This window comes from Salvia hispanica, chromosome 3 (assembly GCF_023119035.1).
Source record: "Salvia hispanica cultivar TCC Black 2014 chromosome 3, UniMelb_Shisp_WGS_1.0, whole genome shotgun sequence".
In the NCBI taxonomy this organism is placed as follows: Eukaryota; Viridiplantae; Streptophyta; class Magnoliopsida; order Lamiales; family Lamiaceae; genus Salvia; species Salvia hispanica.
Genome location: NC_062967.1, coordinates 21,058,708 through 21,069,833, shown reverse-complemented (window position 1 = coordinate 21,069,833; position 11,126 = coordinate 21,058,708). Strand labels below are relative to the sequence as shown.

General features: G+C 32.4%; 1 protein-coding gene across 1 annotated transcript; it reads right to left on the bottom strand.

Annotated features, from left to right (window-relative positions):
* Positions 1–1,740: 1,740 nt before the first annotated feature.
* On the bottom strand, positions 1,741–4,637 carry LOC125212044 (organelle RRM domain-containing protein 2, mitochondrial). The gene is made up of 4 exons (XM_048112071.1): positions 4,412–4,637; positions 3,152–3,220; positions 2,949–3,055; positions 1,741–1,924 (listed from the first exon to the last, which is right to left on the bottom strand). The coding sequence occupies exons 1-4, from the start codon at positions 4,581–4,583 to the stop codon at positions 1,832–1,834; spliced, it is 441 nt and encodes a 146-aa protein (XP_047968028.1). The 5' UTR covers positions 4,584–4,637; the 3' UTR covers positions 1,741–1,831.
* Positions 4,638–11,126: the final 6,489 nt, after the last annotated feature.

Here is an 11,126-nt window from a genome sequence, read left to right as displayed (position 1 = left end):
AATTTTATGAATACTCAATTATTATTTTGGACAAATTCTATATGAAAATATTTTATCAAGTACCAAATTTTATATGTTCAATTTTTTGAAGTTTAAAGCGTTATGTTTAAAACAAAAGCAATTGCCTTCAAGTATTACGTAATTATAAGTATAATATAATATAATGTAAATAAAGTAATATAATGAGAATATAATACGATTTAATGTAAAGTAATATAACGAGAACATAAAGTAATATAATGAGAATATTATAATATAATATAATGTAAATAAAATAACAAAGTAATATAATTAGAACAACAAATTGACATCAACAAAATTCTTAATATGATTTAATAGGAAAATGACGTCCTTCAATACAACAACTAAGTAAAATTGATGGGTTAGAAATTTAGATGGGTAAAATTGTATTTTGCTAACTTAACTAGGCTTCCATGATAAATAACATAGGATTTTGGGTAGTTACAAATATGACTAAAACATAAGATTTTCAGTGGGCTTTGTGTGGGCCGAAAATAAAACACGGGCTACTATGTTTGGTAACATAACTACCAAACACACAAATAAATCCAGATTAATCTCTTATCTAGGCGAAACATAGCTAACAAACGGCCCCTTAGTTCTCTAATTATTTATAGACACTAGACAACTGATGATGTCCGACGCTAAAAATAACCAACAAATGTCAATAATGGATTGACTCTTAATATAAAAATCTTGGCTTTTTCGCTCGATGCTACACAAGAAAAGTAAACCATTTATCCTAGCCTTGATTCTTTCAATTTTAAAACGATGTAGATGGAGATAATGATACCGACATTGAAGATGACAAAATTGGGAAGAAACGTAGACGCAGAAATTGATGATGATCTGCAACAACCAACCAACTGCAACAGAAATGAAGATCTCATTTGTTTGATTGTTATTAGTTACTTGTACGCGATGGCAGCGGTCGAAGTCGATGTATGCCAGCTGTCGTTTCAGAAATTGATGGGAGAAATCTATGTCTCACTGCAATGGGCTGATTCATTGCACACGTTGTCCATGTTTTAATTCATGGTCCTTGTATTGTATACTTCACCAATTAATTACTACACCATTTTTCTTCAATTCCATTTCATTATAAATTTATAATGTTTCTTTGTTGCCTCTCAAAATTAATTTTCTAGTATTTTCTAGAGCTACCCATTTTTGGAATGTGTGATTGCGTATAACTTATAGGAATGTTAGTCTTAAAAACATAAACTTTGGGTGAGTTTTAATATATCTTTAGAATTTTCCAATATTGAATGTGTAATTTTCCAAACCTGACATTAATGAAAAAATATTTGGCGGATTTTGATCCTACGTGACCAATCGTGAAATTTTTGTGGTTTAGTTCGAATTATATACGAAAACGGCATGCCTAGTTCTTGAATTTGACGTTGAATAGTGTGTGTCTAATATGATCAAATATGTCTTGTATGTATATTTGTTAGAATTGAAGAATGGCCTATTGTGGAAAAATTACATCTAGCGTATGATTTATGACAACTTTTAAAGTTCGTAGTATATACCAGAATTTGAAAAATTACATCTAGTGTATGATTTATGGCCACTTTTAAAGTTTGCAGTAAATACCATGTCTAAAATAAATTGGAGGGAGATCTCCTGCTGTGCCAAATTGATACTACTTTTTATGACCAATATCAATTGATAACACAATCTTTACGCAATTTCCAAAACGTTGATCGGGATTTGGGCATTCGAAACACAAATGAGAGCGAGACTAACTGGATGAATTACACCACCCCTGTTTGCATAAATCAATGGTTCATTGATAGACGATTCTTCACCATTGACGCTGAGGCGCTGCATTGTTCAATGGGGTTAAAGGACTTCTCGGTCTTGCATACTCTACGAATATGACCCAACCTTCCAAAAACTGCAAGCCACAGTATCAACAATCAACAAGCATTTCAACCACACTACAATTGCCAATCAAAATAGCTCTGCATAAATTTTAACAATATCATTATGTTTTAACACATCAGTGAAACATGTACATATTGGAAAACCCAAGTGATAGGATTTAAAACTTCAGTTACTTCTTTTAAAAAGTAAAAATGAAGAATTTGCCTTGAGATCACATATATATACACATAGAATACTCTAACCACCAAAAGAATATCCACAATTACAGTTTCTTTCAGAAAAAAAAGAAGAGAATCACCATTCTAAAATATGACAATCAGGCAAAAACAAATTAGTCATGTAATCGTGAACAAATGCTTTAAACAATTAATTACAATGACATACAACAGTGTGAAATCATATTGTATTGGTGATTCTCTATTTGCGTTTAATTTGAGTGATAGGCATGATTAACAAGGTAATCCAGGTTAGGTAATCATCCAAATTGATGATTATTTTATCACTCCAAAGTTGGGTTGATTGTTTATCATCCCCCTAAAACCTATATATAATAATACTTGACAAATTTAAAACCTAAATATAACTGATAATTTGTCAGGTCCCGAATTGGGGCCATGCAAATTCGGAAAGCAGTCAATTAAAAAATAAGATAATATATTTAGGAAATCTTAGCATATATTTAAGGTCTTGACGAACCTATAACTTAATACTACTAAAATTTCCCTGATTCAATACAGTACTCCATATGTTATCCACTTAAACATTCTAAGAAAATTTAGTAAAATATTAACCTTCATTTACTTGTTTTTGATGAACTTTATCGGCATTAATCTCATCATTATATATTGATCTACTTCTATGAAATGTACATATATACGCAAGTCTTTATGCCTAAAACGCTGTCTGATGATCAAGCTTAAGAATCTCCTTGTAAGAAACTGGCCATAATGCAATTTTGATTTTCGGTGCAAGTAATCCAGTTAGCATTCAATGTTTATTATCGTAAACTAGTCATCTAGAGTTTCTATATTCACCTGTCCATCCATGGCTTTAAGTCCTGATGTAGCATCTTCTATGGTTGCATATTTCACAAAACCAAAACCCTTAGAGAATCCAGATACACGATCAGTAACCACTTTAGCTGCACAAAGAGGTAGAAATCAAGCAATTTCTTTTAAACTTATCCAGAACCTACTACAAATACCTTTGAATGGGAAAGATAAACTGATAAACATACCTTGGACAACTTCACCAAATTTAGCAAATTCTTTATGCAGTGCTTCACTTGTAGTGCGTTTGTTAAGCCCTGGAAATCATACACGAATTTGAATTTAAAAAAACTAAAGAATGATGGAGAGGGAAAGTAGAAGAATTTGATGATGATGATGATGATGATGGCGTTATTTAGCTTGATTATAACTAATTTGACTAATGATACTCTGATCAAGAGTTTAATACATTTCAAAGTACATATATGTACAGGTTTAAAAGTTTTTGGTTTTCCATGGGTATACTCACCTTGCCATGCCCTGTGTATATTAAGTATTAACAGCTACGTATACATAGGCTTATTAGGAGTAGTTAGTAGTCTAATAACAAACAAAAAACATTTTTTAGTACTTCTGCCTGCGTTTCCTGAAAATAGAAACCTTTCTATTTCGGCCCACTATCCCACTTTTCCTTTCTATCTCTCTTACTTTACTAATTTGTATTAAAACTCGAGTCGTTTCAAAAATTCCTATGTTTAGGAAATGGAGGGAGTATATGTTTTGAGCCAAGCAAGCATTTTGTAACTTCGATTGGAATATGAGAAAAGATAGAACACTACCAAACTCTGTATGCAGAAAACCTAACATAGATATATTGGTTCCATAAGATCGTTTAATTAAAAATCAAACATCTATATAATTTAACTGAGTGATAAATACAGAAGGAAACCCACGGAGATATGAAGCTAGACAACAAGCATGGCGTGCAAAGCCGGATAGCCTATTTCAAACTCTATTGAACTTCCGTAATGTTTCTTCTGTAAAAGCGAAGCTCACAGGTCACAAAACAGTTGCGTATAACCTCAAATATTGTAAGCATAGTGAAGTTTGGATTGCAGTGGCCATCAGTATCCAAAAGCAAAGGAGATAAATAGCATTAATTGAGCAGTAGCAAAGATGCTGAGCTCAAAGAAAATAGTAATATGCTTCCTATAAATCCATACCTATATAAGTAGGTGTATCAGAAGTCAGAAATAGAATTTCAGGAGACGGCAATATTTAGCATTTCAGTCAGAAATTTTAACTTGATCACCAACATTAAGGCATGGATTAGCACAGCCAGTTGCTGTATTATATAGATTACGCAGGCCCTAAATAATCGTTACCCCTTAAAACATTCAAAAATTGACTATAGCGAAGAAATTGCAACCCAGGATGTATGAATTTCAGAATTTAATTTTTCTATTATGTGTGTGTGGGTGTGTGCGAGCGAGAGAGGAGATGGATACCAGAGACGAAGAGATTGGTAGAGGGTTCGGCGGGAGGAGGCTTCTCGATCTTAGACTCGGGTAGTTTAAAGGGAAATCTGGATAAAGTAGAGTACAAAGCCTTCATTCCTGATCCCATTCCAATTTGAGAATTAGCGAACAGCGCCGCCGTCGCCGCAGCCCTCATCGCCATTTCTGGGTTTAAGCTGGATTAGGGTTTTAGAAATGACGAGAAAGGGGCATCGGGTGAGAAATTAGGTGTATTTATCATTTTTTTTTCTTTAGTATATAAAAAAAATTAAACGAGAACGATGATATTTTTACTTAAATAGGAGTATTTGTTTATTCTTTAAAATCGAATAAATAAGATTTTGTTTAGTCTTAGTAACTGAAATCACATTTACGAAAAAAATATATAAATCATATTTTAATAAACAAAAGGCATGTTTTCTTTTATAAACATGTTAAGTAGAATATTGTGTAAATGAAAAAATCTTAACATCTGCTAGTAATAAAACAGCTTTATTTTCTTTAAAGAAAAATCTCATTTATATTTAAGTAAAATGTTGATTATAAATAACCGATAAAAATATTAAAGTCTTGTTTTTAATCAAAAATAATGTTGAGTAAATTTTATTTATGAACAAAGAATATATTTTGGCATTATCGTCAATCACAAAAAGTATTTGCTCTTAATAACAACTAATGTTAACCCACATGCAATGCACGTCGGAATGTTTTTTCATCATACTTGATGGAACTCCAAAAATTGAGCAATACAATGTTCCTAAAATATACAATAAAATGTTGAGAGCTTGCGAAGAATGGAGAATGTCTTTGTTGGTGTGTAATTCATCCACAACTCAATGCCTTTCATAGGCACAAAATTAGGATACGAGAGATCATGAAATTAAAACATCATAAATTATAAAATTAAGAGAATAGAGGTTACAAATTTTGTTAAATGCTCTTTATCCTCTTTAAGATTTGTAACTTACTCATCGTAGTGCTTTAAAAATTAGTCAAAGAATTTCATAGTTTTTATTTATTGCATTTACATCCTTTGCATAAAACAATTATTCAAATCCTCCCAAAACTCGCCTTTTATATATGTATAGATAGATAGATTACATTTGGGATAATTCTTATATTTACATATTTGAAATACCCACTTGGCCAAGGTATGTTACTCCCTCCGTCACATAAAAATATGTACATTTTCTATTTTCGTCTGTCCCACAAAAATATGTACATTCCATTTTTGGAAAGTTATATCAATTTAATAATGTAGGTCCCCACTATCTACTAACATTACTTTAACTATCATTCTCTTCATCTCTCTTACTTTACCATATCATTCTCCTCATCTCTCTTACTTTACTAATTTTGTCGGATAGATGGAGTATAAAATTGTGTTTATCTAATACTCCATGATTTAAGAAATTGATGCGTTACTTAAATATTATAAAGAGAGTAAAGGTAAAAAAAAAAAAGAATAAAATAAGAGATGAATAAGAGTAAAATAAGAGAGATGATAAAGTTTTTGATAAACAAAAAATGATGCAGTGATAAGAGGAGTACTCCCTCCGTCCTATTTAAAATGACACGTTTTCCTTTAAAGTTTGTCCCAACTAAGATGACATATTTCCTTTTTTGGAAACTTTCTCTCTCCAATTAATACACTCAACCACTTTTTCTCTCTCCAATTAAACACATTAACCAATAACTCCTAAAATCCCGCGCCGACTAAGGAATGTGTCATCTTAGCCAAGACGGAGGAAGTATTAATTAATCGATCTACTCTCTAGTTTAAATTTGTTTAAAAGATTTATATACCATATCAATTTAGTGTACTTTTTTCCAAGCTTAATCTATAAATACCACCACATGAGAGCATTAGGGTGACATCATGTTTAGGGTGACATTGTAACACTAAGACTATCCCCACTGGTGCCACTCACCCAACCCAACGTCAATCAACTTTTGAATAAAATACTTATTTCTCTTTTATCCACATATACAAATAACCCCAACTTATTAAAACTTTTACTTCCATCAATGACTCTAATTTAACCCCAATACATATTCTTTTTTCATATACTTTCAGTCAATATAAATTTTATATTTATTCAAATATATTAAGAAACTCATTAAATTTATATAAATTATTTTATAATTCAAATTTATAATAAAAATTATTACACATCCATATATAAGTGAGGTACAACATAATAAAAACACACAAATAAAAGAAATACGGTACAATAATAGAAAATAAACAAACTAAACTACAAACTAAAGTGAAAAATAAGAAAGATTACTAAAAAGATAAACATTACACATTCAACTATTTGTGCCAAAATTTTCCCAAATGTGCTCAATCAAATCATCTCGAAGGGCAATATGAACTTCTTTATTGCGGAGTTGATCTCGATTTGTTATATAAGAAAACAAACTCCCGACCCATTAAGTAGAGTAGCAAAAAGCTTCAGCATTTCCTTCTTGAGCTCTTGTAGGTGTATCTTCAAAAAACTCAGTAGGATCATAATAATTTTGATATGTATCACGTTCATCTTCTACTATCATATTATGTATGATTATACAAGCAATCATAATTTTTCCCATCAACATTTTGTCCCAGACAAGGTATGGCCTTCGCAAAAATGCAAAACGCGCTTGTAGGACTTCAAATGCTCGCTCAACATCTTTTCTGATAGACTCTTGGAATTAAGCAAACAACTTATGCTTTTGAGTTTGGGGAGAAGTGATTGACTTCACAAATGCAGCCCATGCAGGGTATATGTCGATCAGTAAGATAATATGCCCTATTATACTGATGACCATTTACTACGTAATTAACATATGGTGCTCGACCTTCTAAGACATCATCAAAAACAGGAGACCTATGGATTACATTAAGATCACTGCACGAACCTAGAGTTCCAAAGAATGCATGCCATATCCATAAGTCGTATGATGCAACAGCTTCCAAAATGATAGTTGGTTTGCCACTTCTCCCTGTGTATATTTTTACCAGCCCATATATTAGGATAATTCTTCCATTCCCAATGCATGCAGTCTATACTCTCAATTATGCCTGGAAAACCACGTTGATCTGCTACATATAGAACTCTAGCCAGATCTCGTTAAGTAGGTCTTCTAAGATATGTGGCACCAAAACATGAAATAACACCTTCAACGAAACGTATTAGAGAATCTCTCGTCATTGTTGAACTCATCAGCAAATATTCATCAACGACATCGGATGATGTCCCATACGCCAACACCCGCATAGCTCCGGTACATTTGTGTAACGATGACAAACTTTGTCTCCCTATAGCATCGCGTCTCTCTTGAAAATACTCATCATTAGCAGTAACAGCTTCTACAATCCGAAGGAATACGGATTTGTGCATGCGAAATTGGCGTCGGAAGACCTCTGGTCCATATGTCGGGTTGGAACTAAAGTAGTCATTGATCAAACGCTTAGCACCAATCTCGCGTTGCCTTTCACAACACCTTTTTCTGACTGTAGAAGCTTGAGCCTCTACAATTAGATTTTGATTGGTGGATAACATGTCTTAGCAATTGTATAGATTTGATGATTTTGTTGAGAAACTCGTTCCTCCCATTGATTGAGTGCTATGATATTTGAATCATCAGAACTTGAATCCGATGAAAGTGATGAGTTTTCACTAGAAGACATTTTTTGGAGGTGGAATGAGTACTTGGTGTTATCTTTAAAAAATTTCCACAAGCTATGTATAAACTAAATATATTTGCATGTGACATTAAACCCCAAGAAATGTGAGACACAATTGTAGTAAAGCATGTGACATATCTAATTTTTGCAGGATAATGCATGCGATACAAAACATTTGATTGACACTATGACGCATGTGACATTTCAAAACTTTTGTAAGATAATGCAAGTAGCACCGAATTCATATCTGCAAATGCATGTGATAAAGAACTGATCTTTGTGACATCTGAATTACTTTTGCAGGAATATGCACATGACACCAAAACTCATATCTGCAAATGCATGTGATAAAGTAATGATGTTTGACATCTCAAATACTTTTGCAGGAAAATGCATGTGTCACGAAAATCATATCTAAAAAAATGCATGTGATAAAGAAATAAATCTTTGTGACATCTCAATTGCTTTTGCAGAAAGATGCATGCGACCATATCAAATAAACTTAATATTACACAAATTTATATTACATAAAGTACAAACAAAGGTCACACCAACACACACCAAACTAACATTACATAATTAAAAACACCAAACTATTTTACTTAAACTAATGTCACACCAAATGAATATTACATAACTTATTGTCACACCAAACTCATATCAAACTAAAATCGTTCATTTTCCAAACACAATCTCCATTAGTTGATGTTTCATCTCTTGATCTTCTGGGTACAAGTTCTCTTTGTCCAACAACTTAATCAACATTTTTTGGTACATCTTCATAGATGGATTTCCAGCTTTTCACGCTCTATCTGCAGTCAAGCCTCCACTAGTTCGTTCTCACTTTCTTTAGCTAGCCTTAGTGCATGAAATTCTGCAACAACTTGAGCATTAGTAGAATCAGATTGTGTTACCTTACTTTTTCCTTTTATTTTTGCCTTGTCTCTGCCTATAGGCTGAGACTAGTTGAATGTCCAGATGTAGGAGTTTCCGGATTTGAAGGGATAGTATACTCGCCAGATTCAGAAGTCTTTTTCCTCTTTGAATTGCTACCATCCTGTTCATAAACAACATTTTCATTGTCAAGAAATACCTATGTTGTATCATGAATACTCCACTTTTGATGTTTGCTCATAACTTCATTAAACACTATCAAATGATAATTCAATGTTTTGTGAATACTCTGGATTTGAAAATGATTGGGGATTCTGATAAGGTGGTGCAAAATTTGGAAAATTTTGCAAACTTTGATATTCTGATGATTGTTGATAATTTTGGGAATTAAAATAGTTTGGGAAACAAGGGCGATAAGTTGAATGATTTGGATCCATAAAATCAAATTTATCAAAACAAGAATGAAAGGAAATTTAGATTGATAAATTTGGTTTGCTTTTGTGATGAGTTTTACATGTTAAGTGGGATATATATAGAAAAGTGAAGCACAATGTAGTAGCAAATAATAAAAAATAATAAATTAAAATGAAACAATAAAAAATGAAGTAGTTCACGTCATTTTATGGAAGAGTGGTTCACATGATTTTTTTGGAAGAATAATTCACATGATATTTGAAAAGATATATAGAGATAAATGTAATAATCATTGAATAAAATAAATTAATAATTAATAAAACAATCAAAATTTAATGTAGTGCAAAATTTTCGAGATTGAAAATGTGACGTAGAATTATATTGTTATTGTACAAATTTATTACAACATACATGTACTCCAATAATCAAGTAATAAAATAAATCAATAATAAATAGTGAAAAATAAAAATAAAAAATATTTCAATATTCAGCCAATAATTATATGACATGTGGCATGTGCCCCATACTTTTTCTAGTGGCGGCTGGAGCAACGGGTTGCTGGATAAACCCAAAAAAGATGTCCCAATGAGCGTGTATTGGTTGTTGTTTCAGTTCGTGCTGCTAGGAGGCGCTGGGACGTTGTTATAGAATAGTGTGGCAGAGTCTGATGAAGAAGGCACAAGCAATGAAACTAATCCGAAGGAGTTAAAGAAACAGATCAGTGAGATCTTTAGCAAGGGGGTATCAGGGCGGGAGAGAGGGTGCATTGAGATATATTACTTTTATTGGTGACACCGAGAGATGAGGGGCGATTGAATTAGATTATTTTAGAATTACTTCTATTTATGCCTATTTTGTCTTTTATGTGTGACAGTGTGTGGAATGTCACCGGTGGAGGTGGTCTAATCCTAGCCCTAAGATCTATAAGATGAACGCCTAGGATTGAATTGATGAAATGGAGTTCAGATTGCAGTCGTATGTTTGTTGGATCTTGCAGGCGTGAGTATTTTAGACAATTCCAAAAAACTTAAATCAGAAACGGGTTTGGTAATATGTAAACTATAAATACTACTCCCTCAGTCCACGAATAAGAGTCCGGTTTTTCTATTTTTGTCTGTCCACGAATAAGAGTCCCGGTTTATAATTACCATAAATGGTAAAGAGACCTCACATTCCACTAACTCATTAACTCACATATCATTTAAAATTAATATATATATGTGTGACCCCTATTCCACTAACTTTCTTCCACCCACTTTTCTTAACATTTCTTAAAATCTGCGCCATTTAGAAATGTGACTCTTAATCGTGGACGGAGGGAGTACTTGGTAATACTGCAATATTCATAGAGTAACATTGCAATTTGGCAAGGTAAAAAACTTTTACGAATGATGCAGGCGCGTAACACTGCAATATTCATAGAGTAACACTACAATCTGATAACAAACTGAAAATAGAGAATACCAATTTTGCCCTTCAATGTTCTTTTTTATGTTCCATTTTAATTAAAATAGGCTATCACATGAAAGCTTCAGAATCACACGATCTCCATATCTAACAGCCTAAAATAGCGGGGTTGTCATATTAATATATCCCTACCACCACATTCACTTTATAATTTCAATTAAATAATTTTCGTTATTTACCGTTTCATTAATTTTATAAAGTGGACGAGTTTTATTTAATTTTGTTAAGTTTTCGACTTCTACTATACATCCGGAAAAA